This window comes from Trachurus japonicus, chromosome 6, assembly GCF_045865225.1.
Source record: "Trachurus japonicus isolate A0001 chromosome 6, Traja_1.0".
In the NCBI taxonomy this organism is placed as follows: domain Eukaryota; kingdom Metazoa; phylum Chordata; class Actinopteri; order Carangiformes; family Carangidae; genus Trachurus; species Trachurus japonicus.
In genome coordinates this window covers 33,002,688-33,030,600 of record NC_140912.1, presented here as the reverse complement: position 1 = coordinate 33,030,600, position 27,913 = coordinate 33,002,688, and the positions used below count along the sequence as shown (strand labels likewise).

The 27,913-nt window shown below is 43.7% G+C and overlaps 1 protein-coding gene across 1 annotated transcript in view; it reads left to right on the top strand.

Annotated features, from left to right (window-relative positions):
- Positions 1–50: 50 nt before the first annotated feature.
- The window catches only part of tdrd12 (tudor domain containing 12), a 37,563-nt gene continuing 9,700 nt past the window's right edge, over positions 51–27,913 (top strand). Inside the window, exons 1-30 of the mRNA XM_085780248.1 lie at positions 51–183; positions 491–560; positions 1,753–1,917; positions 2,015–2,151; positions 3,388–3,507; positions 3,597–3,652; positions 4,643–4,728; positions 4,821–5,013; positions 5,870–5,952; positions 6,033–6,157; positions 6,617–6,673; positions 6,765–6,846; positions 7,422–7,534; positions 7,699–7,761; positions 8,516–8,593; positions 8,796–8,868; positions 8,966–9,073; positions 10,779–10,964; positions 12,282–12,435; positions 12,531–12,658; positions 13,347–13,538; positions 13,689–13,817; positions 14,825–14,942; positions 18,706–18,845; positions 19,684–19,901; positions 20,962–21,043; positions 21,997–22,208; positions 24,338–24,545; positions 25,607–25,699; positions 26,405–26,631. Coding sequence (XP_085636374.1) covers positions 522–560; positions 1,753–1,917; positions 2,015–2,151; positions 3,388–3,507; positions 3,597–3,652; positions 4,643–4,728; positions 4,821–5,013; positions 5,870–5,952; positions 6,033–6,157; positions 6,617–6,673; positions 6,765–6,846; positions 7,422–7,534; positions 7,699–7,761; positions 8,516–8,593; positions 8,796–8,868; positions 8,966–9,073; positions 10,779–10,964; positions 12,282–12,435; positions 12,531–12,658; positions 13,347–13,538; positions 13,689–13,817; positions 14,825–14,942; positions 18,706–18,845; positions 19,684–19,901; positions 20,962–21,043; positions 21,997–22,208; positions 24,338–24,545; positions 25,607–25,699; positions 26,405–26,631 — 3,665 coding nt within the window. The 5' untranslated portion in view covers positions 51–183; positions 491–521. The remainder of the gene's footprint in view (positions 184–490; positions 561–1,752; positions 1,918–2,014; positions 2,152–3,387; positions 3,508–3,596; positions 3,653–4,642; positions 4,729–4,820; positions 5,014–5,869; positions 5,953–6,032; positions 6,158–6,616; positions 6,674–6,764; positions 6,847–7,421; positions 7,535–7,698; positions 7,762–8,515; positions 8,594–8,795; positions 8,869–8,965; positions 9,074–10,778; positions 10,965–12,281; positions 12,436–12,530; positions 12,659–13,346; positions 13,539–13,688; positions 13,818–14,824; positions 14,943–18,705; positions 18,846–19,683; positions 19,902–20,961; positions 21,044–21,996; positions 22,209–24,337; positions 24,546–25,606; positions 25,700–26,404; positions 26,632–27,913) is intronic.

Here is a 27,913-nt window from a genome sequence, read left to right as displayed (position 1 = left end):
CGCTGGTTGATAAGTTTCGTTTTTATTAAACGTGTTGGCAGGAAAAGTAGTGATATTTTGCCCAAAAAAAAAAGTCAACACACCTACCTGGGAACAGCGACCTCTGGCGGACTGAACCGGTCTTTCTCCATTACCTCGCCGGGGTTCACCGACTGTTAGCCTGCGGGTGCCGCCCAGAAACAGGTACGAATTAATTTAAATTACACGATAACTGTGTTGTTGAGTTAAGTTAACACAAAACGACACCCATCAAATCCCCGCTAACGTTTACAGCATTTTCTCAGCTTCTGTTTTGAGTGATTTTAGCAGCTACAGCTTGATAACTTGACGCCCGACGAGCTAACGTTAGCTTAAACAGGGCTAGCCGCAGTTAGCTAACGTTAGCCGCGGCTAATCGGTCAGGTGTCACTGAGGTCAACGTCGAGAATTTGACTTTGATAAAGAGTGTTAAAACAACAAAAGGAAGTGAGCTGGTTGTGTTTTCTTACAGCGTGTGTGGGTTTCACAACGAGGCTGTCGAGATGGATCCACAAACGATGCTGAAAATATCCATCCTGAAGGTGAGTGAGCTCTAACGTTACTCTGCAATTAATAACATAAACTAACCTCAACCGTTAACCGTTGACACATCAAAATTTGAAATTTAAAATGCACGACCGTTAAAACAGGTTTTTTTTTGTCGATCAACGCTATGTTTTTCCGTGTCTCTTTTATAACGATCTTTTTAGATGTTGTGTGTCGTATTAAATGAAATCTAGCCACTTACACCAAATATTTAAGTTGTTGTCTCTAAATATAAATATAAAATTGATGTTGTCATAAAATGTTCGCCTTTATTGTGTTGTTGTGACACAAAACCAAAACAAACCAGCCTATGTAAGCCTATCCACCAACTTGTTTTGAAAGTGCAAAATGTATCTTTCTCATCTTTTATAAGGACAATGTAGGTGTGTAAAAGTGAACTTGTTGTTTTGAAGTAGTGCATGTCATAGCACTAAGCTTTGGCACCAAGTGTAAGTCATGGAAAAACAAAAAATTTGGCCATACACAGTGTGTTTATTTTGAGATTTAATAATAAGTTTATTTGTATCAGGGACAATGTACAAAATAACATTAGTCTTGAGATGAGAAGAGATGCCTTGTACCGGATTTAGCTTACTAGCTACTTTCCATCCGTAGTCCCTGGGCAGGTTAAGTAAAAACAATAGAAAGCTAAGAATGATCAATTTACATAGCGTTCTAAACATCCATACACATATGTATACACCCTCTCACACATCACAAAAACTCAGGACATATAGGCCTATTTCATATCAGAAAGAAACATACAGTTATTAAAATACTTCACACTTTGCCAAGGTTAAAAATAATTTAGGCTCATGATTAATGCTGACATGACTGATTTCTTAGGATCCATTGTTTGACTTCCCGGGAGAAAACATTGAAGTCTGTACAAAGTTTCAGATTAGTTGGAAGATTGTTCCATGGTTTGACAGATTTAAAAGAAAAGGCAGATTGAGCAAAGGCAGAGCTACGCTTAGGAATATTACAATCTCCACTTGAGACAGATCTTAAAGCTCTGGTGGAACGCTCAGAGCAGAGTTTAACAAAGGTTTTCATTTGTCTGCATTTATATGGAAATCAATAAATCTTGTTTTTGTTCATTATATGTGGAAAACTGCAACTTTTTTTTGTTTCAGTCATCAGTCATCTGCTTAATTTAGAGCTTTTTTCTTTCTCTGGCCTCTGCAGGTTGAAAACCCGTCCTGTCTCTGGGGCCGGGTCGTCGGCGGGTCGGGCAGCGACGCGGAGATGGCCGCAAAGTACGACAATCTGATGATGGAGATGAATCTCTTCTATCATGACGTTACCCAGGACCTGCGCAAACTGAAGCCCAGGTCGATAGAGGAGGGACAGGTACAGTAGGTCACACAGCAGTTCATCCTCAACTCTGTGGTCTTCTTTGGTGGCGTGGCGAGGTGGGAAGTGTGTGTGACCCTGTTTTCTCTCTCAGGTGTGTGTGGTGTACTGGTCGATCATGAAGTCCTGGTGTCGGGCGGTGGTGGAGTCGATCGTCATGGACTCGATGTCCTGCGCAGCTCGTTGCATCCTGGTCGACCACGGAGAACGGATCATCGTCCCCTCGGACCAGTAAGACCACAACAACACATGTTTAAGTCTGTATAAAGTGAAACTAGATTTGTTTTCTCAGTTAGTCACATCATAGAGTGATGTTTTATTAACCATCCTGCCAAATTTGAATGCAAGAAAAGTCCTTTTATGTGAAATTAGGTTTTAAAATCATGACAGAATGAAACAGTTGTCAAATTTCAAACCAAACGACGTCTATAATGGATGTTGCTAACTGTTATATCAGATCAATGCAGCTATGTCCAGCTCTGATTCTGGATATTTCAAATACACACTTAGCAGCGAAGAAAGAAAGTAGAAGAAGGAGGATAAGAAAAGTAAATAAAGTCTGAAATAGAGGCAGAGTGGTGCAGGTCGTAGCCAGCTTCATCTTTAGTTTTGCCCCCAAAAAACTGAGAAATCCTCGTCGTCAAAGGCAAGGCAAGGCAAGGCATCTTTATTTATATAGCGCATTTCATACCAAGGCAGCTCAATGTGCTTTACATGAAGACAAAACTTTTTTTTTTTTTTAAAGAACAGCATAAAACAGCATCAAAACAAAAAAACACAGTTAAAGCAGAAGTAAGTGGTCCGGTCGTTTTCGCTAATGCTGCGTTCCAGGCAGGCTTTTGAAATCGTAAATTACAGCTTCAAGTCACAACTTACGACTTTGTAGCGTTCCAGGCAACCCACTCGTGTTTTTCCGACCTGTTTTACCGGTGAAAGTCACTATAACGGCCACTCGTAACTTCCGACCGGTGAACTCGTACCAGATCGAACTGGTACGACTTCACGGTCGGAAAAATACATGTTTCCTTGAACGCACCATAACAGTCCTCGTCCCTACGTTGCCACATTCACGGCGTCCCTTGGCTGCACACACAGCCCTGCATGCTGTTCTCTCTCCTCATTGGATAAAAACTGTAGGATACGATAAATGTTTTCTCCTCGACTCAGAGCAGAGCAGAGTGACTGACAGACCCGTGTTTCAGACCAAACACTCTATGTAAGTGATTGCTGTCGGAAAATATAACTATTTAAGACTTATATTAACACAAATATATCACTTACTTCTGCTTTAAAAGCAGGAGCAAAAAAAAAAACGTTTTACCCTCAAACTCCACAGTTCAGTACTTTACAGTTATCAATCTTTTCATATTGCCATATTCAAACTTATTTAATATGTTTACAATCAAATCTCGTTTTTGTACACAGACTTTAACTTTTTGTGTTTTGTGTTGCTCTCTGTCCGTCCAGGATCCGTGTCCCTGTAGAAACCTTCCTCCAGCTGCCGTTCTGGGTGAGGAGGTTCCACCTGGCGGGAATCAAACCAACAACCCTGCGAGTGTCCGTGTACGAGGAGAATCCGGAGATCACGTAAGACGAACGAGTGAACGCCTCCTCACCACAGGAGAGACACTGTTCAATCAAACTGACGTCTGATGTGTTTCTCCTCTCCTCGGTAGTCGCTCCACTCAGTGGGACAGCTCAGCCACGCTTTACCTGCACAACCTGCTGCAAGGTGAGAACAACATTTAATGTGCTCTGAACTGTTGTTAAGGCGAGACACTACAGGCAAAACGTTGTGTTTACGTGCAGATTTTGGGCTGTTTTCCTCTCTAACATGACTTTCTTCAGACTAGAGGGAAAAAAATGGTAGAAAATCCACATTAAGGTTTTTATTTTACTTCATTTTGTCTCTTTTGTTGGTAGATTTCTGCTAAATTCAAGTTCAAAGTTAGTCTGACCCATGTCGTGTCAGGTATCATTGTAAAGCTCTCTCTCCTGAACAATAATGTTGGCTGCAAAATGATAATTTCCTTTGTATCAGCAACAACTTGTAAAAGTACGATTGACAATAACAATTTATGGAATTTTACAGTCCAAGTCTTTAAAGGCTGTTTTCTCAGAAAGAGTTTTTCAGACTCAGACTCTGAGCTAGAAATCTCCACTTCAGCAGCACTTACAGACACCAAACCTTCCACTTTGATCCCTTTCTATATTCTGAAGGTTTTTACAGAGGGGATTGTTGATATATCATTCACAGCCTCATTTATGCAACATTTTATTACTAAAAACATGGAGACATTTGTTTTTTTTTGTAGGGCTGGTGACGGTATTTTCTCATTTACAGAGTGATAAAAAGAGATATCCAAAATCCCCTCTTTAAAAACTTCTGACCCTAATGTGTCAACAAAATAAAACAAGACTTTTGAAAAGGGCTTTATCCATTGGTCAGATTTCTGTTCTAGAAATGTATGCAAACTAGCGCATATTTGATTAGATATTGCCTCATTTACACATTAAAACATACAATTTGACAAAACTTGTAAAGCAAAAAATACTTGTATTAATGTAAGTGATACATTTGGGAAGATTCATGGTGATTCTGTATCAGTTTAATTAATTTTAACACTATTCACCTGCAGCGTCTCACTTTAAAATGTGTTTCCCAGTCTTGTGAAGTCACTTTTAAAAGTTTCTGTCTCTTTTTTTTTTTAAAAAACTAAAGCATCGACGTGGACGGAGGCCATGGTGCTTGGATCTGAGTCGGAGTCGACCTCCATCGAGCTCTACCTGACCGTCAGGGACATCAAGGTGAACTTTGACCCCATAGAAACATGCACATAAACAAATGTATGTGTGTATGAGTTTTATGCATGTTTTTTTTCGCTGGTTTGTTTTGTCAGATCTGTGTGAACGACGACCTGGTGGCCAAGAAGTTTGCGTATTACAGCAGAGAGTCGGAGTTGGAGGAGGTCAGCTGGTTGGACGAGGTCGACCGACTTCCCGTCATGTTGTCCCGGAACGTCTTCACCCAGACGGCGTCGCACAAACCTGCAGCACAAACACAACCAGCAGCACAGACACAACCAGCTCCCGGTGAAAACACAACCTCTCCTCCTTCTTTTTCTTCATCTTCTTCTCCTTCCTCCTCTTCATCTCCTCTTGTCCTTCTTAAGCCCTACAGCACAAGATTACCATGGGGACCTCTGGTAATTTGTAATAATTGCAGAGGACGTCTGTGATCTTAATCCCGTGCGAATGCGCCATGTCAGTAATTTGTAAAGTAAAAATTCCCCCGCAAATGACCTACTATATTTCACCAAAGACCGACGTCCCGTGGTAAAACTAGTCCCGTGCGAATCTGCGTCTCGGTAATTGAGGGGCATTTTTTGTTTTCTACTTCTTTCCCGTTTGAAATTATGAAATTATGAGCGGCAATTTTAGGTGCAAATACAGTCTGGTCTCGGTACTGGAGACCCATTTGAAGAAACAGCTCAGATCCATAAAAAGAGCGAAATTTCGGAGGATATTGACATGCGGCTTTTTAATACAAATGCCATGACGGCCCGTTACTGCGACAACAACTGCACTCTGTTGCAAAGTCACGTTGCTGCTTTGACATTTCATTTACATTTGCTTTGCTTTGCTTCGCACATGGATGTGACAGCAGCTGATGTTAGGACGTGCACAGCTTTGACGTCATATGGAGCCTTAATGTCAGTAAACTCGAGTAAAATACAGACTTCACTTATCCCGTGCGAATGCACCGCAAGAAACACAGACATGGGGGGGTAATTTACAAATCACCAGAGGTCCCCAGGTAAAACTAATCCAGTGCGAATAGGGCTTTATTCTTCTTCTTCTTAATGGTTCTGGAGAACTTAACTTTAATCGACTCACCTGTTTGATTCTTCACCTCATTTATATTCACCTTGTTTCCTCCCAAACGCAGCTCTGATCTCGCCCCCAGTGATGTCACAAGGCGTGTTTGCAGGCGCAGCGTGTGATTGGTTGACAGCACCGTCTCTACTTCAGGTCAGAAGCTCTGACCACTGAGTTTTTTTGTTTTTGTTTGTGTTTTTTGTTACTGACCTCTGACCTCTCTGCTGTTTCAGAACCAACATCGTGAGCTGACGACCGGAGACGGAGACGGCAGGTCAGCCGTCACAGAGAAGGTGTCTCCAGGCGGCCAATCAGAGAGGAGCTGTGGTCGTGCTGCTGCTGCTGCTGCTGCAGAGAGGTGAGCTCACATTGGGTTCAGTCAGAGACGCCGGGGGGCTGTTGCACTAAAAAGAGAAAGAAGATTAAGCCGGGGTTTTTCCGGTTATCCTTGGTGAATTCAGCAATGTAATGTCAAAATAATCTTTTTTTTTTTTCCCCCAGGATTTGATTTCAACAAACACATTAAGTGATTGCCGATCACAATCATTAAATATTTTTTTTTACAACAATGGGATTTTTTGTGCAGAGTCACCCAGGTGTCAAACTAAGTTAAAATAGTTAAGAATTTTAAAGGAATCCAGATAAAGAAAACACCAAAGCTGCCAAAACATTACATACACAGAAAATGTAAATATGTATGTAAGGTCCATTAAAGTGTTATAGTGGCAGTGATGTCTGTGGTGGAACAGTTTGTGCAACAGCCCTCAGGTAATACGTATGTGTGAATCTAAAACAACTTGTTGTCGTGTCGTTTCAGTGACGACACCGACTCGTCTCTGGCTGCAGCTCTGACCAGCAACCTCAGTCTGTACAAGTGAGAGCTCGTCACACACACACACACACGTAACACACACACCAGCACCTCTCACCTGACCTCTCATACACCTCCTCCTCCTCTCATTCAGGTGTCTGAAGTTCTTGAATCCAGGCAGCAACAACAGCAGCTGCAGCAACAACAACCAGCAGCAGCAGCAGCTTCCTCCCACTGTGAGTTCACTCTGCTTCTGTTCATTTCATTTAATTTATTCGTTTTATTTCATAGGGACAGTGCACCACTAATCAACAGAGTTAAAAGAAAAACTGTAAGTGGGCCAGAGTTAGCCAACAAGGCTAGTTTTCGTCCGTTGTCCCTGGCCAGATGTTAAAGGCAACCTAAAAGCCAAAAAAAGGGGCAACAATTAAGTACTTTCAAAACACAACTTACATAACAATCTACCTAGTAAAAGCTCATAATAACAAATAAAACAGGTAAGAAGTCTGACATACAGCATAACAAAAGCTCATGGCATGCAGACATAACATGCAGACAGGGAGAAGAAGAGCGAGAGAAAGCAAGAGAAGAAAGTGCAGCTAGAAACACATGCAAGTAGCACACAGAGCTAAAACATTAGCACAAACAATATCAGACATTACAAGGCAGGACATGAAATGTCTGTGGTTCTCCTCCTCTACTTCTGCTCAACAGGTTCATATCTAACATAACATCACAACCTGGTGACTCTCTGTCTGTCTGTCTGTCTGTCTGTCTGTCTGTCTGTCTGTCTGTCCGTCTGTCCTTAAAGCTGGAGGACTGTGTGGAGACGACGACCGCCGCCGCCTCCAGCAGCAGCTGCACGCAACAGGAAGTGAACGGCACCAGCATGTCTTCAAAAATCCTGTCAGGATTGTCAGGACTGTAAGTCACAGGTTTCATCCCTGTTTGTTCAGTTCAACAGACGAGGAAAAGCTGCGGGAATTTAAAAAATAAAGGCGCGTCCGACACATGATAATGATTATATATCAGTTTCTCTTTATTGTCACTTTGTGTGTTATTTCTGTGTGTTTTGTTTTGCTGCACAGTTTGAGCCCTTTTCACAACAGTGAGGCGGCGGCAGCACCAGTGGAGAACGCGCTTCATATGAGGTGAGGAGGCTGCAGACTCTCCCTTTGTCTTTCTTAAAGGGATTGTTCAACATTTTTGGCAAATTGGCCCATTGCCATAATCTCTATAGTCATAGCAGTAGGTTCGTTACCTTAAAATTGTCGGTGCAAGCTATTTTTAGAACGGCGGAGCAGAGCCGTGAGCTGCTCAGAGCTACGCTACGGAGGCTCATGGGATTTCTTGGTTTCCCTCATCAAATACACAACCCAACAACTCCACAACGCTCTGGTGGACAAGTTGTGACCTGCACATTCACCACGCTATGAGATAATAACACAACGTTACCACACAGAGTTGTTTTAGAGGGAAATTCATGCAAAACCGCTGATGTGCGTTGCCTTCAGGGACAGTTTTTCACCAACAGTCTCTGTATTTCCCTCTAAAACAACTCTGTCTGGTAACGTTGTGTTATTATCTCATAGCGTGGTGAATGTGCAGGTCACAACTTGTCCACCAGAGCGTTGTGGAGTTGTTGGATTGTGTATTTGATGAGTTTGATGAGGGAAACCAAGAAATCCCATAATGAGCCTCCGTAGCGTAGCTCTGAGCAGCTCACGGCTCTGCTCCGCCGTTCTAAAAACAGCTTGCACCGACAATTAAAGGCAACGAACCTACTGCTATGACTAGAGGGATTATGGCAATGGGCAATTTGCCAAAAATGTTGAACTATCCCTTTTAAAGTCACTGCATTGAGTCAACGTGAGCTCCTTTTTTAAATGATTTGTGTCGATGCAGCTCCAGTTCATCGTTGGAGTCAGAACCAGCGGAGGTGGGGAGGACGTGGAGGAGCGAGGAGGACGTCATCTGTTCACGGTGAGGGAGGAGGAGGAGGCACGCTGCCCCTTTTCTATTAGTTTATATGTGTTTGTAGTGTGATATTATGTCTTTAACCACTTTGCAGAATCTGTAATAATTATAGCGATGATGATAATAATAATTTAGATCTAACAGGATAAAGGTAAAGATTAGAAAGATGAAAATGTGGATAATAATGTGAGTTTCGTCGTGTCCTCAGGCTGCTGGAGTGGTTGAACCCGGATCCTCTGAACAGCGACCCAGGTGCTGCTGTTGTTGCCGACGACGACGACGTGGTAGGATGTCTGATTTCACCCTGAACCTGACGCAGCGTCACGAGACAAACTGACTTCATATGCGCTGTCTAATGTCTCTGACCTTTGACCTCAGGCCGTCCCCAGAGACCCCCGGAGGAGCGGCGTCCTGGTTCACTCGGCGCTGCCCGTGGAGCCCTGCTCCGGTCTGGACGACGCCCCCATCACCGACGCTCTCCGCTGGGTAAACAACAACAACAACAAGGAGCTCTGAGTTTAGTTGGAGGTTCAGACAGAGACTCTGAAGAATCATGTTTTTATATTTATTATTACACATAGGGCTGACCCGATTATCATATTTTGATAATCGAAGCTTCGCGGACATAAAATCGTTTTTAATCGAAGCTTCGACGGCCGGGGGGGTGCGCGATCGTAGCGGAAATAATGAAAGTGATGGCAAACAAACACTGCATGTCTCCAAAATCAGGCAGGTTTCCAGGATGCCAAGTAGCCTACTCATTGTAACGTAACAATTGCCGATGAGAGCTGGTGTCAAAAAGGAAAAAAGGAAGAGAAAAAAACAATCGATCACGGACTTCATGATCGATTACCATGGCTTCGATTTTTTTGGGTCAGCCCTAATTACATGTATTATTTTTGACTGATACCGTGGAGACAGTTCCAGCTACAGAAACAAAACGTCCAGTTTTTCTCTTCAACACTAAGATGAGCTCACACAGCGTCTTTAAGGTCTTTGCACACTGAGTCCGTTGCGTTTTATTTGCATGCGTTTTTATTTTGTGTTCCAAATTTCGGAGAGGGAGACAAAATCGTCACACAGTGATGCACTTTGTGGTTCTCTCACTTGTAGAGAAATGGAAGAGAAACATTAAAATATTGTGTCCATCCTGAGAGGACGCAGTAGCGAGGGGATCTGCTGCTTAATGAGCAGTGGAACTATCATGATCACTTCAACTGTTTATTATAGGATGTCAGTGTCCAGTTGGATAGATATTGATTATTAGCTCACACAGTAAACAGAAGACGGACAATTTCCATGATCCTGAACAGCGGCTGACACACACACACACACACACACACACACACACACACACACACACAGACACGCACACACACACACACACTCACTCAGCAGTGATCCCCCCCCACCCTCCCTTCTTTCTCTCTCTCCAGCCTCCAAACACTGATGTGATTGGTCAAAAGACTTTTCACGGATGCGAAAAACGCATTAAGTCGAACCTGTTCCGAAAACTTTAATGACGGACGAAAGTTTCGGACTCGGTGTGTAAACGTGATCGACACAACATGAGGTCGAATTTATTTTTTGACGTGCGGCAATTTCGGACGAAAGAAACTGACTCGGTGTGCAAAGGCCTTTACTCTGATGTCAACCTGCTCTGGTTGAAGCTGTCGGTCGTCGTCTGGCAGCTGGAACGGGAAAACTGACAATATAAATATATAAAGCAGCACAGTGTCACCTCATCCATCCATTCATTCATTCATTCATTCATTCATTCATAAAAACCTTTGACATAATGCAGTCACGGCATCATTCAAATCGTTGTGAACTTGCATGACGTGCGTCTACATTGAAAGTAAAGGGTCTGTGCGAGCAAAAGACGCTACATCTGCATATACACGCATGCTTTAACCGAGGATCGGCAGAGAAAACTCTGCATTGTAGAGTCAGCTGCAGCATTTTCTCTTTCATTAATAAGAGTTTTGATGTAAAGCTTTTGATGTAGTTGATGGTGGAAATAACCTGACGTGATGCATATTATGATGACAAAATATTGAAAGTACGTTTTACTTTAATGTCACAATAGCACCTGAATCTCCCAAGAAATTACTATTGCAACGGAAAAAAGCGAAATGGCCGTTATTTATTCACATGTAAAAAAAACCAATCATGTCTGATGTGTTTGCAGGTGCTGAGGAAGAAGCAGTACGGCGCTCTGTCCCCGGCCGACTGCTACAGCTGGCCAGCTGTGGCGCGAGGCTTCAACACGGTGGTGGTGTCGCCCGGCGCCGAGCAGCCGCTCAGCTACCTGGCGCCGCTGCTCACACACATGCTGCTCAACTCCGTCTTCAGCTCGCTCACCTCCAGCTCCGGGGTGAGTCTCATTCATCCTCCTGCTGCTGCTGCTGCTGCTGCTGGAACATCTGGACCTCCACCTCCTGTCTGGTTTAAAGGAGCATTCCAGGCAAATTCAACAGGAGACATTTAAAAGAAAATGTAAACATTCATTCTGTTAGAGCTGAATTATTAGTAAACTAGAGCCCCAGGTTGAATTTGGCTGGAATTGCCCTTTAACGCAGTGGTTCTCAAAGTGGGGTCCAGGAACCCCAGGGGTCCTTGAGAGGATTTAAGGGGGTCCACAACCTTCTCTTGAAATTTTACCACTTTTTTCTAGAATTTTAAACTTTTTGAGAAATCTTACCACTTTTTTTTTTTCTTTTTCTTTTTTTTTTAGAAATTTTACCACTTTTTTTAAAAAGATTTTTTATTTTATTTTTTCAGATTTTCCTTTTTCTTTTTAGAAATTTTACCACTTTTTTTAAAGGTGTACAGAAAAGAAAACTGAATTTGAGCCCACTCTGGGTCATAAAATTAGTGTAATAACTCATCTATCAGACGATGTAGGCCAAACTTTGTGCAAAATTCTATTTTTGAGTAAATCCGGGATGAAAGTGTGTATTTTTTTTTTTCGCATTGGATAATGCAGGCGCACGGATTATACGTCAGCCTGCACACGATTCATCAGCCACTGATATTGGATCCGTAATCCGTCATTCAAACGTCTGAGACACACACACACACACGGAGCTCGGTCTCGCCCCAAGCTTTGAATATCCCGCCCGCTCGATAACGACCAATCAAATTCGTTTTCCTTACTCGGGTAAACTCGTGTTGCAGCTCGTGACAACTTGGCACGACAAACAGGACAAACGGCCATTTCTGTACAACTTTTTAAAAGATTTTTTTTTTTTTTTTTAGAATCTTACCACTTTTTTAAAAAGATTTTCTTTTCTTTTTAGAAATTTTACCACTTTTTTTAGATTTTTTTTTTTGTTTTTAGAAATCTTACCACTTTTTCCTAGATTTTTTTTGAAATCTTAACACTTTTTTTTTTTTTAGATTTTTTTTTGTTTGTTTAGAAATCTTAACACTTTTTTCTAGATTTTTTTCTTTCTTTTTTTTTTTTTTGAGAAATTGTACCACTTTTTCCAGAAATTTCTCTACAATATTTCCAAAAATTCATGCCATTGGCCCTAATTTGAATGTAGATTGACTAAAACGTTCTTCAATACAATTCTACAAATATCTGTGTATGTTTGGTGTTTGCTTCGGGGTCTGTGGTCTCGGGGTCCTAGATGTGAAAAGGTTTGAGAACCACTGCTTTAACGTGTGTGTGTGTGTGTCGGTCCAGCCCATCGCGGTGCTGCTGTGTCCCGGCTGGGAGCGCGTCCAGCGTGTGTTCGACCTTCTGGACGACGGGAAACTGGCTCGCATCCTGCACCCGACGTCGGGGCTGCTGGGCGCCGGCGCCGACGAGGCCAAGACCTTCAGGATCCCCAAGAACTGTGAGCAGAGATCAGAGATCGGAGTTCGGTCCGCGGTCGACCGTGGTCGCCGACCGATCAGAGAGGTTGTCATGGAAACGCCTTGTGTTTTGCAGGTCTGGTTCTGGTGACGACGCCGTTCAGTCTGGTCCGGCTGCTCAACGTCCACTGCTTCATGTTCCTGCGTCTGTATCACCTGGTGCTGGACCAGGCCGACCTGCTGTTCACTCTGGCCCCAGAACAGGTGAATGAGTCTATCTATCTATCGTTCTATCGTTCTGTCTGTTTCTCTGATTTTAGGAGAAATCTACTGACGAAAGAGACAAAATCAAGTAAAAAATAACCACCTTAATGTGGATTTTCTACCATTTCTTTTGACTTTTCTGAAAGGATACATGTTGAGGAAGAAAAATAGCCCCAAATCTCAAAATTGATCAGTGCATGAGAAAACAGTGTTTTTGCCTGTAGCAGGGTTTCCGTTGTCCTGTAATTACCGGACTTTGACCGGTAAAATCTGTCGAAGTCCGGTATTTTTTTTATTTTAGGTGGTCAATTGACGGCATTAACAGTAAATTACGTCCGCCATGAATAGATTTTTCGACCAGCGCAACATTGTTCCGTTCATTCAGCTCCGCATACAGTGTTTCCTATTCATAGACCAATTTGTTTGTTTGCAGCGGCACAGAACCAAGACCAAGCGCCACAAATTGATTCTGCTTTTTTTTCTATCAACGCGATATCACTCCATTCATTCATCTCCGCGTAGCGCCGCTCTGTTTTTGCATTCTCTCTCTCACACACACACAAGCGCGCATGCATAACAGCAGTGCGTGGTAAAAATGAAACACGAAAGTCCTAATGCGAAACAGTTTGGACCTTCTCTCTGTCTCTCTCTCTCTCTCTCTCTCTCTCTCTCTCTCTCTGTCGGTCAGATGGCGACCATCCTGCAGCATTTCCAGAAGGTGACGTCCAGCGAGGAGAGGGCCTCGTGTCCTCAGCAGCTGGTCGCCGTGGCGAAGCGATGGACCAGTCAAATGGAGGCCCTGGTGACCAATCACATGCCGTACCCCTGCATCGTCATGACGGTCCCCGAGGAAGCTGCTCTGTACGGCGACGTGCAGCAGGTCGGTGGCTGCAGCACTAAGAACAGGTTTCTATCTGTGAACGTGGAGCTGTGTCTGAGGTGTAGAGAGCTTAGAGGCGTCGGTGTGTGTGTGTGTGTGTGTGTGTGTGTGTGTGTGTGTGTGTGTGTGTGTGTGTGTGTTTGTCCTCAGATCATCCTCATGACTCAGGAGAGCAGTAAGATCTCAGAGCTGCTCAACACGCTGGACTTGAACCCGCCCGTCGGACAGAAGACGCTGATCATCACCGGCTCCGTGGAGGAGGTGGAGGCCGTGTGCAAGGTGAAAGATTTCCTGCTGCACTTCACTTCAGTTTGTCTCTGCTGCAGATTCATAATTTAAACGTTATTTTTTTAAATTAAGAAAATAGACACTCTAACAAACCTTATGTGTGAATTTGGGAACTCTATGATGAAGAGAACTGAAATCGATGATGATCAAAAACTGTTTTGTAGTGCCCCCCCATGGTGGTTTTGTGAATAGAACAACAATATTTATCTTTGACCCAGAAATGTAAGTGTCAGAGGAGTGACTGGCACAAACAAAACAGCGCATATTTCATAAAAGACGCTACATTTTATCTCCATTTCTAGAAAACAAGTAGCGATTTTGATGAAAACTGGCCACTGTTTAGCTTGAGATTGCTCAGGAATGGAGGCATGTAGAAATAAACAGTTTGTCCCCATTGGAAGCAGAAAGTTTCACCTTTCAAGCTATAGGAGCTATAATATATATATATATATATATATATATATATATATATATATAGAATATGCTATGGCAACAGTAGTCTAAACTGCTGGCGCCAGGATTAAAGCTTTGGAAAACAGCTTGGCACTCAATGAGTTAATTACCGTAAATTCTCTGATGAACGCGGCTCTGGATCCGACAGTTTCCTTTATATTTTGACTCTTTTTAACACTAACGATAGAACCATGCGGTTTTTCTGTCTTTGTTGAGCACCATGCAGATGTAAAGTAGCTCTGAGCTAACTCTGGTACAGTGGATTGAACAGACATCAAGTTTTTCAGATTAATTATACAAATATACATATACTTTTGTAGAACAATTTTCATTATCTTTAAGTCATTAAATTACATCACAGAAACCAAAGTGAGTGAGTGACAGAGACATTTTTGGTTCAATAAAACAAAGATGTGACTGCAGCTCTGGTTTTGAGAAGAAATTCAAAGTCCGAGACGACAAGTCCCTGAGGTCTCGGTCCAGATGTTGGTCCAGATGTTGTTTGTGTGTCTCACAGCGTCTCTTCTCTCCTCTCTCTCCCTCAGGCCGTCCACAGTAAGTCCGTCCTCTGCCTCCAGGCCCATGAGAAGGCCACGCATCAGTTTGACTTCGTCGTTCAGCAGTGGAGCAAAAACGTCGGCGCGGGAACGCACGTCATTCTGGGTAAAACGGAGCAGAGCTGAGATAGATAATAAATATAAATCTATCCACCACTTAATTTTCCCATGATCCATTGCGTCACACCACAACGGAAGTAGGTTTTAGTAGCATTCTAGCGAGCGGCTAACTGGTAGCATTAGCCACCGGTGTAGGTACCAAATGTGGGGGCTCCGGGCTGCCAAAACCGTTGTGACTAAATCTGATGTTTGTTAAGTCTACAAAACAAATTATTGAACAAAATTTACTATTTCTGTGTGCACGTTTTTGTAATTAGTCATGGTTATCGTAGTTGTTAGCTTTGCTGCTGCTGACAGCTAACGGCGGTAGCTAAGCTAACATCAGGACGTCAGCTGTTAAAACCCTCCCGTTGTTGGACACGACATGAAACTACTCCAGCTAGCTCAGTCATGTTGGAACTAGGATATCCGCTGGAGAAAATATTTTTTCATGGACCGTTTGTTGAGTTATTGTTTATTGACACTGCTAACGGCTAACAGCTAACGGTTAGCCCAGCTAATCTAAAATGTTTGTTCAACAATTCGTTTTATAGACTTCATAAACATCAGAGTAGTTGCAACGGTGATGTAGTGACGTGAAAATGTGACATAAAGCTAAAACCTCGTCCGTATTGTTCTCATTAAAATTACGTGATGATTATAAATAAAGTCATCACGGCCAATGTCTATCAACCAGTCTATGCTATCAACAATTGACCCTTTGTTGGCCTTCTGATTGGTTGCTGATCCACCAATCAGAGCGCTCCTCCCCATGTCACGTGTTGCGCAACATTCTAAGGTTGGACAACCCTGGAATGAAACCCTATGAAACAAGATAGGTAGACAGCAAGTTTTTCGGCAAAAACTACTTTATAATTTTTCAATATAGTTAAAATTAGGGGTGGTTAATTGGCCCAATTTCCCGATTCGATTCGATTACGATTATTGAAGTCTCGATTCGATTACAGACCGATTTTCGATTATTAACGATTATCGATTCGATTTTCGATTATCAATGATTATTGTCATGATTATTATCAGTCAGTTGCTGAATTATTATTAGCCTATTTTTATTTATTGAAAACCACATATTAATTTTCTCTTTGTGCGTTGATTGCTTGTTGGCTCATTTTTTGATTCTTGGATTTTTTGTTACAATAAGTTACTTTAACTGATCATGGACCCTTTGTATTTTTGGACGTGTCACAAAGGAGATTTAAATTAGTAAGTCACTTTTTTTGAAAGACAGATGCAACACATATTTTACTGTAGGCTTTAGATAATGTACACATAAAAACAGAACACAACACACGTAACTAGTGATCAAATAATATTGCTCTGGAACAACCAGCTTGCACACATTTTACTTTAGCCTACTGTTATAAAAACAGAGCAAGCTGTGTAACTTCAACTTCAGTGATCAAATCATTGCTCTGGAGCAACCAGATTCTTATGGAGGAAGACCAGCTGGTCCTCATGTTGTGACGTGTTAACAGCGCTAAAGCCAGAATTAAAACAGTTTTTAGCAGCTTTACTGCTACTGTTGTAGCGATGCTAATTTCTGTTAGCCCGTCTATGGTGTTTTACATTATACAACGTTAGCATTAAGCTAGCGGACTTTATGCTTCAAAAGCAAGCTCACTGCTGTCTGTCCCATAGAAAAACATGACAGCGGCAGCCTAGTTTGGAACATGAACCACGTGACCGCGCTGTCGGCGACATCAAAAGCTGTCGCCACTCAATTGTATCGATCTTTGTCTCGCTCCGGCACCGTTAGCACCTTGTTAGCACCTACACACTTGCTCGCTGGCTCAGTTACACAGCCTCTTGTTATGACAGACAGACCGCTCCACCTTGTGGTTAAATCCTGTATGACATCCAGTAACAGGAGGACTCGCCTTTGTATTACAATTTGAAAAATATAAAAAAAAAAAAAAATTGAAAAAAAAATTTTTTTTTTTGAAAAATATAAATAATCGATTTTTGGAAAATTAATAATCGATTCATAATCGGTCATTTAATAATCGCGATTAATCGATTATCGATTTTTTTCACCACCCCTAGTTAAAATGTGCCTGGGGTTCCTGCAGTAGCAACTCACGATATCTGGAACGTATTCATGGAGTCATTTTTATCCCATTCCCCAAACCTAAGACATCAATAAACATGTAGGCTACTGTATACATATTACTTTAACCTTCTGTTATGTATTTAGTTGAGCTTAATAATAGGGTTTGGGGGTGGTCCACTAGGGGGAGCTCTAGGCATAGGTCAGGGGTTAATTGCATAGGTTTGTTTGTTGTTGTTGTGCAGTCCTCATGAGAAGTGAGCCCGTTTTCCCTGGCTGTACTGAAGTGCTAAGCTCATTCATTCTCCAGTCCACTCTCTGGTCGTGTTCATAAACAGAGAAGATCTAATACCTTCAAAGTTATCTCGCAAACGTAACATTACCGCTACTAATGTCTTTTGAACTTTGTGAAGTTTTACGAGGAGAAACGGGAGATCGGCGGAGATTAGCTTGTAGCTAACGTTAGCTAGCGTCGTTAGCTACTAGCTAGTGAGTGACCAAAACAATGATTTTCCCCCATTTTTCGGAAAAGTCAGGTAATGCCCGTTCAACCGCTATTGAGCCACATCTGTCCTCTATCATGGACACTATTTTTCTGATGTATAAGTTAATTCAAATTTTCCTTACGGGGTGTTCCCACCAAACGCGATGAACGCGATTGAATCGCGCGTCAAATGAAATCGCGTCGCGCTAGACGCTCCAGTTTTGACGCTGGTTCAATATGCAAAAAACGCCTCGTCGCGGCATCGCGTCGCGCGACGAGCCCGCCCAAACAACAACATTTCTCCCACTATTTCATTCTCTGGCTGAGATAACCACCGTCGCTGCACTGTTCCTGTCCCTGTAGATGGGAGAGGAACAGCGGTGTGTGTCTCTGGCTGCAGGAGGAGGAGGAGGAGACGGCTCCGTGAACTACTGTGTGACTGACCGCCTGTTGAGTGCTTTGGGACGGGGCGGCCGGCTCGCAGCGCCCGCTGGTTGAACACAGCAGTGATAACGGGCTTTCAGGTCCGAATCTCCAAACCGGAAAAGCAACAGTGAAGAGCTGTGGCTTTGCTGCCGCTAATGGGGATCTGAATAATAAACTAAACTAAACCAGAAAACTTCTAATATTGTCAATAGACTCGCTCTGACTAAACTGCCAAGGGAACACCAGTACGTCCGTACGTCAGCACGTCGGTGACGATCTCGAAGCTGATTGGCTGTCGCGGCGCGTCTTCACGCGAATTCGCCGCAAAAGTTCAATTATTTGAACTCGAGCGATGAAGCGTCATCGCGCCGGGCGACGCGATGGAGGCGATTTTTCGCGGCCAACGCGTCCATCGCGCCGCGCTATCGCGTCCATCGCATCGCCCGGCGCGATGACGCGACTAATCGCGTGTTTGCATTGACTTTACATGTAATCTCGACGCGCGATGAAGCGTCATCGCGTTTGGTGGGAACACCCCGTTACAAGCAATTTAAATCTGCCTAATTTTCAATGGTTTCCAATGGGAGTTAACCCTTCCGTGACCATTGTTTGTCCAACCTAGCAACAGTAACCGTGGGGGGGCGGGGCCTTGACAAAGGGTCAATTAAGTAATGGTGGAATGGATCGTCATGGCGACACCCAGCGTCATTCTCCGGAAAGTGGTGGATACCTGTAGCTGCTGTTGTTGTAGAGAGTTTCAACCTCTGACCTCTGACCTTTGACCTCCTGCAGTGACGACCAACGAGTGTCTCCGGTGTTTCGGCATCAGAGACGCGACGTGCGTCGTCCACTTCGACTTCCCCACGTCGCCCAAAGTGTTCGGCACGCGGCTCTTCTGCCTCGCGGAAAACTTCAGGAACCTGGCGGAGCGGGTCAGAGGGAGCACACCGCTGTCTCTTCTACTCCTCTTTCTGGTTTCTCCTCTTTCTACTCTTCCTCCTCCTCTTTCCTCTTTTTTTCTCCTTCTTCCTACTCCTTCTTTTTCTCTTCCCTCTCTTTCTCCTCCTTTTTCTTCTGGTTTCTCCTCTTTCTACTCCTCCTCCTCTTTTTTTTCTCCTTCTCCTCTTGCTTTTTCTTCTTCTCCTCCTCGTCCTTTTCCTTCTTTTTCTCTTCCCTCTCTTTCTCCACCTTTTTTTTCTCCTTCTCCTCTTCCTCCTCCTTCTTCTCCCTCTTTTTCTCCTCTTGCTTTTTCATCTTCTCCTCCTCCTTCTTTTTTCTTCATCTTCTTCTACTCCTCTTCCTCCTCCTTCTCCCTCTCTTTCTCCTCCTCCTTCTCTTTCTCCTTTTTCTTCTCCTTCTTCCGCTTCACCTCTTCCTCTCTTTCTCCTCCTTTTTTTATTCTCCTTCTCCTCCTCTTCCTTCTTCCTCTCTATCTCCTTTATTTTCTTCATCTTCTTCTCCTTTTTTTCTTCTCCTCTTCCTCCTCCTTATTCTCCCTCTCGTTCTCTTCCTCCTTTTTCTTCTCATCCTTCTCCCTTTCTCCCTCTCCTCCTCCTTCTTTTTCTCTTCTTTCTCTTTCTCCTCCCTCTTCCTCCTCCTTTTTCTCCTCTTGCTTTTTCTTATTCTCCTCCTCTTTCTTCTTCTTTTCCTCCTCCTCCCTCTCTTTCTCCTCCTCCTGTTTTTAAATAATGAACTATAGTCATGTGATCCAGCTTTAACGTTCCTCCTCCTCCTCCTCCTCCCCCTCCTCCTCCTCCTCTGTCGTTCCAGGACCAGACCCCGTGTCGTCCCCGTGTCGCCCGCTCCGTGCTGCTCATCTCGGAGAGGAACTCCCGCCACGTGGTCGGCGTGCTGCGTTACCTCGGACGCAGCGACGCCGTGCCGACGCCGGAGCTGCTGTCCTTCGCCCGCGGGATCCGCTCGGCGCGGGAAGACCGGAAGACCGGAAGACCGCTCTGCAGCTACATGAAGAGCTACGGGGTCTGCAGGTGAGAGGGGGGGAGGAGGAGGAGATGGAGGAGAGAGGAGGAGGAAGAAGAGGGAGGAGGAGGAGGAGCAGGAGAAGGAGGAGGAAGAGGAGAGGGGAGGGGGGAGGAGGAGGGAGGAGGAGAGAGGAAGAGGAAGAAAAGGAGGAGGGGGAGGAGGAGGAGGAGAGGGAGGAGGAGGAGGAGGAAGAGGAGGAGGAGGAGGAGGAAGAGGGAGGAGGAGGAGGAAGAGGAGGGGGTAGGAGGAGGAAGAGGGAGGAAAAAGAGGAGGAAGAAAAGGAGGAGGGATGAGGAGGAAGAGAGAGGAGGAGGAGAAGAAAGAGGAGGGGGAGGGAGGAAGAAAAGGAGGAGGAGAGAGGAGGAGGACGAGGAGGAGAAAGAGGAGGAAGAAGAGGGAGGAAGAGGAGGAGAGGGAGGAAGAAAAGGAGGAGGAGGAAGAGGGGGAAGACTTTAATTGCAGTAGAAGACTCTCTGCACTCCTCCCGTTAGCAACGCCAGCCCATAATAGCCCTGCCCAGAGATTTACAACATACAGTGTTGTGAACAGACCCAAAGAAACGGCCTATTTTCACGGCCTAAAAGAGGTTTTACCTGAAAAAAATACACAGTTCCATTGTTCGCTATAATATAATTTTTTCCAGCCCCTCAAAGTTCAGGAAAAACACAGTTTTTATTTGGAGCTAACCAACTCACGTATCCCTCCGCCCAGGGTTAGCACCCGCCGATCAGCAGTTGGTTAGGTCCAAATAAAAACTGTGTTTTTCCTGCACTTTGAAGGGCTGGAAAAAATTATATTATAGCGAACAATGGAACTGTGTTTTTTTTTCCAGGTAAAACCTCTTTTAGGCCGTGAAAATAGGCCGTTTCTTTGGGTCTGTTCACAACACTGTATGTTGTAAATCTCTGGGCAGGGCTATTATGGGCTGGCGTTGCTAACGGGAGGAGTGCAGAGAGTCTTCTACTGCAATTAAAGTACTTAGGGGCTATTTGTAGATCATACAACCCCACTTTTTAAAAAAATGCTACTATCCCTTTAAACCTCGGTGTCTCGTCTCCTCTGCAGAGACGGCAGCTCGTGTCCCGACCGCCACAGGTTCATCTCCCGTCTGGATCGGTCTGAGCTTCCTGCCGCCGGAGTCATCGAGGTGAGGACGGTCACAACTTTATATTTTTTGTATATTTGTAATTTTTTTTCCCCCAGTTTTTCAAAGTAAATTTCTGAGTTAACACGATTTAAAAATTCTGCAAGAAGCTCCTGCCTGCAAGTAACGTTTAACGTATGGTTTAAAGCGATAGTTCAACATTTTGGCAAATTGGCCCTTTGCCATAATCCCTATAGTCATAGCAGTAGGTTCGTTACCTTTAATTGTCGGCGCAAGCTATTTTTAGAACGGCGGAGCAGAGCCGTGAGCTGCTCAGAGCTACGCTACGGAGGCTCATGGGATTTCTTGGTTTCCCCTCATCAAACTCATCAAATACACAATCCAACAACTCCACAACGCTCTGGTGGACAAGTTGTGAGCTGCACATTCACCACGCTATGAGATAATAACACAACGTTACCAGACAGAGTTGTTTTAGAGGGAAATACAGAGACTGTTGATGAAAAACTGTCCCTGAAGGCAACGCGCATCAGCGGTTTTGCATGAATTTCCCTCTAAAACAACTCTGTCTGGTAACGTTGTGTTATTATCTCATAGCGTGGTGAATGTGCAGCTCACAACTTGTCCACCAGAGCGTTGTGGAGTTGTTGGATTGTGTATTTGATGAGTTTGATGAGGGAAAGCAGACAAGCAAAGAGAGCTTACACATATCATAGATCTAATAGATCCATGATGAAGTGGAGGCTGCGGTTAAACGTTACTAGCAGGTCTGAGCTTCTCACAGGATTTTTGTCAGAAAGAAAATTACTAAAAAACAGGGGGAAAAAAACATAATTACTTCTAAAAACAGATCCTTTTTTTTTTTTTTTCTTTCAACTGTATGAAATACGCTTTCATATCAAATAACTTTCACCAGCTTCATTCATGTTGATATTTTTACCCACCTCTTTAGTGGATGGAAACGTAGCGATAGAGTGACTCTGTGTCGTCCTCAGCTCGTCCCCGTCTACATCAAGACGGCGTCGCTCTTCTACGGCCGCATCGTCAGGAAAGACGGCGGCGGCGGCGGCGGCGGCGTCCCGTTTGACGTCCTGGTGTCCGAGATGGCGTCGTTCTACGCCGACAAGAAGCCGGGAGCCGCGGAGATCCTGGAGGGAGCGATGTACGCCGTGCAGGAGGCCGAGGACGACAAGGACGTCTACCACAGGTCTGACGGCGGCATCGAACAGGCGATCGCCACACACAGGGTTCTTACGGATCCTTAAAAAGTCTTAAAAGGCATTGAATTCATTAAAGGTGTACAGAAATGGCCTGGTTGTCGTGCCGAGTTGTCACGAGCTGCAACACGAGTTTACCCGAGTAGGGAAAACGAATTTGATTGGTCGTTATCGAGCGGGCGGGATATTCAAAGCTTGGGGCGAGACCAAGCTCTGTGTGTGTGTGTGTCTCAGACGTTTGAATGACGGATTACGGATCCAATATCAGTGGCTGATGAATCGTGTACAGGCTGACGTATAATCCGTGCGCCTGCATTATCCAATGCGGAAAAAAAACTACACTAAAATACACACTTTCATCCCGGATTTACTCAAAAATAGAATTTTGCACAAAGTTTGGCCTACATCGTCTGATAGATGAGTTATTACACTAATTTTATGACCCAGAGTGGGCTTAAATTCAATTTTCTTTTCTGTACACCTTTAATCTAAAAACAAGGCCTTAATTGGCATTAAAATGTCTTAAATCAATTTAGAAATGTTAACACAATGGTGAGTGGGATTTTATGGTTGTAATTAGTCTCAAATCTCAAAATAATTGGTAACATTTCGACATAGAGAAGTTAGTGGCGGCCGTCACCGCTAAATTTCTCACCGCCACCAGCTCCAGAGTCAGTGTTTTTTTTTTTTTTTGACTTTTTATGCATTTATTTTGAAAGGACAGATGCTGAAAACTCGTGCGAGTTTGTAGTTTTCACCAAAGTCCGTACTTTTAATGGAAACACACAGAACTCAAATTTCTTTTAATGCGCTTCGTATGGAAACATACGAACGAGCAAGCGTGTCCTTTTTAGTTTATCATCTCCTCTCCACAACTACACAGCTGTTAAATGATGTCACTCCCCCTATTCATGTAGCAGTCACTTTACCTTGGACCACATAGGAAAGTGGGTAAAATTGTCCCTAACCCTATGTATGTGATGACATTTTTTCTTTTTTTTTTTGCATTTGTGTTTATTGTGAAGTCTGTCTTAACTCATTGAGTGCCAACCACGTAATTTCTCGTTTTTCGTTCCCATGCATTGAGTGCCAAAAACGAGATTTTTCGTTTTTTGCTTTTTTTTTTTAATTATGAAAATAGACCCTTTCATACACATTATATGTAAATTTGGGGACTCTACGACGAGGAGAGTCACATGACAGCTCATGATCTGGAAGTTTTTATCATAACTCAGCTTCTGCAAACGGAGTTCTGCATGTGGATGCAGCGCAGCTGCGCCGCAGCTGCTCTGCTCTCACCTGCGCTGCTGCTCCAGCTGCTCGGAGCAGAAACAGGAAGCTCTCAGACTGTCCCGCCCGCTCTTCATCTGGAGCAACACCGTGTCCTCCCCAAAAGTCCCCCCGTGGTAAAATCTGATGGTCTCTGGACCAAAGCAGACCGGCACCACCGACCCGTACCACAGACGGACCGCGACCACCGGCGGGACCGGTGTTCGCGAGCCGCTGTGGCCGACAGACCCTCACGTTCCGCGGCGAGAGGCTGTGACACGGCACGGTGCGTCTGTGTTATTGTTGTTTAGTGCCCCCCCCCCCCCCCGATGGTGGTTTTGTGAATAGAACAATAATTGTTGTATATATTTATCTTATACGAGCCCTTTGATCCAGAAATGCGAGTGTCAGAAGAGCGACAGACACAAACAGAGCACCTTTCATAAAAGACGCTCTATCTCCTTTTCTAGAAAAAAAGGAGGGATTTTGGTGAAACCCAGCCATGTTTAGCTTGACTTTTCTCAGGAACAGAGGCACGTAGAAACAAACGGTTTGTGGCCATTTGAAGCATAAAGTTAAACCTTTCAATTGAGCTACAGTATGTGTTGGTGGCAATAATAATGAATACACTATGGCTCTACATAAAAAGTCAAAAATGGTCTAAATTGCCGGTACACTTGACTAAAACTTTGGAAAGGAGCGCGGCACTCAATGAGTTAAATTTCATTTCAAGTGGCATTAAAAACGTCTTAAAAAGTCTTAAATTTAACTTGGCTTAAGCTGTAGGAACCCTGCACACAGAAGTCAAACAAACAAAACAAACCAATAAAAAACTCTGCTGCTCTTCCAGGGTGAAGGTCCTGTCCGTGCCGCTCCGACCCGACACGCTCTTCTTCCGGGTGCTGGTTCGGTTCCTGGACGTGGGGAAAGAGGAGGAGGTGAAGTCGCATCAGATCCTGCAGCTGCCGCCGCAGTTCCAGGCTCTGCCGCCGCAGGCCGTGGAGATGGTCGTCTGCCGCGTCAAACCGGTCGACGAGGAGGTCGACTGGCACCCCAAGGTTCATGTTCATCCACCAACACCAACACCAACACACTTCACACTACTGACATTCCCAGGACAACATCACAAGAAGCTAGACAGATATACAGCATTTTAATACTGTTTAGAGGCGACTTCATGCTTTTAAATTAATAACTTCTCAAACATCAAATACACAATCCAACAACTCCACAACGCTCTGGTGGACAAGTTGTGACCTGCACATTCACCACGCTATGAGATAACTAGAAAATTTCCTCTGGGGAAATGTTGAAAGGCCCACGGGGCTACTGCCGGTTTTGCCATCTCTGTCAACATGGGAATCAAACCCACGATCTTAAGGTCAAGACAGAGCTGATCAGACACACGACTGCTTGATGAAAAACTGTCCCTGAAGGCAACGCGCATCCACGGTTTTGCATGAATTTCCCTCTAAAAGTAGCCTGACAAGCCAGACTATATCACTAAAGGCCAATCAGAGCAAAGAGCAGGATGACGTTAGCCTGACAAGCCAATTAAAATGTATGTCGCCATGGCGTTAAGCCCGCCCAACGACTCTCTAAACAGATAGAGCGCTGTGATTGGTGAACACAAACGGTGTCCGACACTCAAAAAGTTCCTATGGCTCGTTTCTAGACCTACGGAGCAAAGAGATTTACTGCCGCTAGGGTGCAGCTAGATTTCTAGGCTACTCTAAAACAACTCTGTGTGGTAACGTTGTGTTATTATCTCATAGCGTGGTGAATGTGCAGGTCACAACTTGTCCACCAGAGCGTTGTGGAGTTGTTGGATTGTGTATTTGATGAGTTTGATGAGGGAAACCAAGAAATCCTGTTAGCCTCCATAGTGTAGCTCTGAGCAGCTCACGGTTTTGCACCAACAAATATAAGATATATAAGAAATATAAGATTGAGTTTGTCTGAATGCCGTGGGGCTAAACAAGAAAATGATACAATTTCACACAGTTTGTGGAGCGATTATCATTAATTTTGCTTTATAGTAACGCACAAAATACCCCACCAAAAAAACAACAATACTACTTCATAACGTGTCCTGTCGGGGGATTGTCGTGTCCTGCAGGTCACCAGAGCCGTGAGCCAGAAGATCCGAGGTCTGCAGCACCGGGCCAGAGCCGTGCTCAGTCTGGGAAACACCGTGTTCGTGGATCCCATGGTGAGTTCAGCACTTAAAGGGATAGTTCACTCAAAATTGAACTTTCACTCATTATCTCCTCCCCCTCATGTGGACTAAGGGCTGGGAGAAGTTTCAGAGTCCTCCGTGGCTTCTCTGAGTTACAGGGGGTCTCGGCGTAGCAGTGCATGTCCATATAACGGTAGCAAACGGGGCTCAATTTTCTTCGTCCAAAAAGACACACCAAAAAAACATCCAGATACCTCCATGCTGCTCGTATGTAATGTCCCTCTTGTATTGAATCAATGCAAATCGCGCGAGATTTGGACGGACCAGGAAGAGCAACACTGGGAGCTTCCGCTACAAACAAGCTTGAAATATAGACTTATTTCGGAACAATTTCTCATGTTGGGGCTTCAATACAAGAGGGACATTACAGACGAGCAGCATGGAGGTATTTGGATGTTTTTTGGTGTGTCTTTTTGGACGAAGAAAAGTGAGCCCTGTTCGCTACCGTCATATGGACATGCAGTGCTGCACGGAGCCCCGCTGTAACTCAGAGAAGCCACGGAGGACTCTGAAACTTCTCCCAGCCCTTAGTCCACATGAGGGGGAGGAGATAATGAGTGAAATTTGAATTTTGGGTGAATTATCCCTTTAACTCCTTCCTGTCCGGTGTAAAAACAGTCAACCTGTCGACCGTCTGCTGCTGTTTTTAACAGTAAGTGAATCTGTCTCTGCTCTCAGGTCCGCGTGACTCAGGTTCCCGGTACGAAAACCGTCATCAACGAGCACAACGTCCAGTCGCTGATCATCAACACCGGGATGGGAATGAGCAACCCGAAGCACGTGGAGCTGCTGAGGGCGCTGTGCAAAGAGGAGGAGGAGGAGGAGGAGGAGGAAGAGGAGGAGCAAAAGGAGCAGAAGGAGCAGAAGGAGGTCTGCACTAACCAGGACGGAGGAGACGCCTCTGGGTAAAGACACTCGGCTGTAGTGGGTGAACTGGAGCTTAGTGTTGGGGTTGGTTTAGTTCATTTATTTGTTTCAAAGTAAATTAAAACAATTTAATACAGAAAAGAATACAACAGAAACAGAAAGAAACAAAATTATGTTGTCTACCCCCTTTTTTTTAAGATAATGTTTGTATCAAAAACAAAAGAAGAAAAACAATCGAATAAAATGAACGAAAATCATCCGCCATCAGCTCGTCATCCTGGAGAATTCCTGAGCCATGCAACACAACATTTTTTTATACCATTCGTGAACTTGTTTTTTTTTTTTTTTTAACAAATATTAGAGCTGCAACAATTAATCGATTAATTCAATTCAATTCAAATCTTTATTGTCATATGCACCGAAGACAGCGCCACACAGTACAGTGAAATTCTTACTCTTAATTGCACAAGAATTGATTATTAAATTAATCGTCAAACTATTTTTATAATTGAGTCATCAGTTTGAGTTGTTTTTTTAAGTACAAAAGTCAAAATTCTCTTATTTCTACAGAAGAGCATTATGGCCAGCAATGGAGTTTTTGGGGGTTTTTTTAACTCTGAAATTCTGACTTTTTATCTCAGAATCTTAAAAAAAACAATCTCTGTTGTTGGCCCTAATGCTCTTCTGTAGATTCCAGCTTCTTAAATATGAATATTTCTGGTTTCTTTGTTCCTTTATGACAACAGGGTATCCGCGGGGTCTTGAAAAGTATTAAAAGGTGATAAATCAATCTTAGGAAAATGAAGACCCTTAAAAAGTATTAAAAAGTCTTTTCACAACTTTATAAAGTCTTAAATATTGAAGGTATTTTTTCTGAATTAGCTGTCCAAGAGTTTGAGTCGTAAAAAACATTGCGGAAGTGTGTGAATTTATTTGTTTTATTAAAAAACAAAAGATGAACCGGTTCATGGAAAAGAAAAGAAGATTGCTCCACTCTCAAAAAACAGGTCATGACATCAAATTTATCATGTATTTATGGGATGAAAGTGCTTCATGTGTCGTTTTTGCAGAGAAATTCAGTGTTTCAACCAGGGGGGCGGACGAAAAAATCTACACAACGTAGTTATTGCAGTATTTTTGCATGGCGATATTGTATCGATCTGAACAGACTAAGAAGTTTATATCATTTAAAGGAAACAGATATCAACAAAGTTTTCATTTGGCGGCGACATTTGCAGTTTGAAAAAAAGTGAATACATCACAATATATCGCAGCAGCATATTGCAATATTTTTATTATCGCAATAATATCGATTTCTAT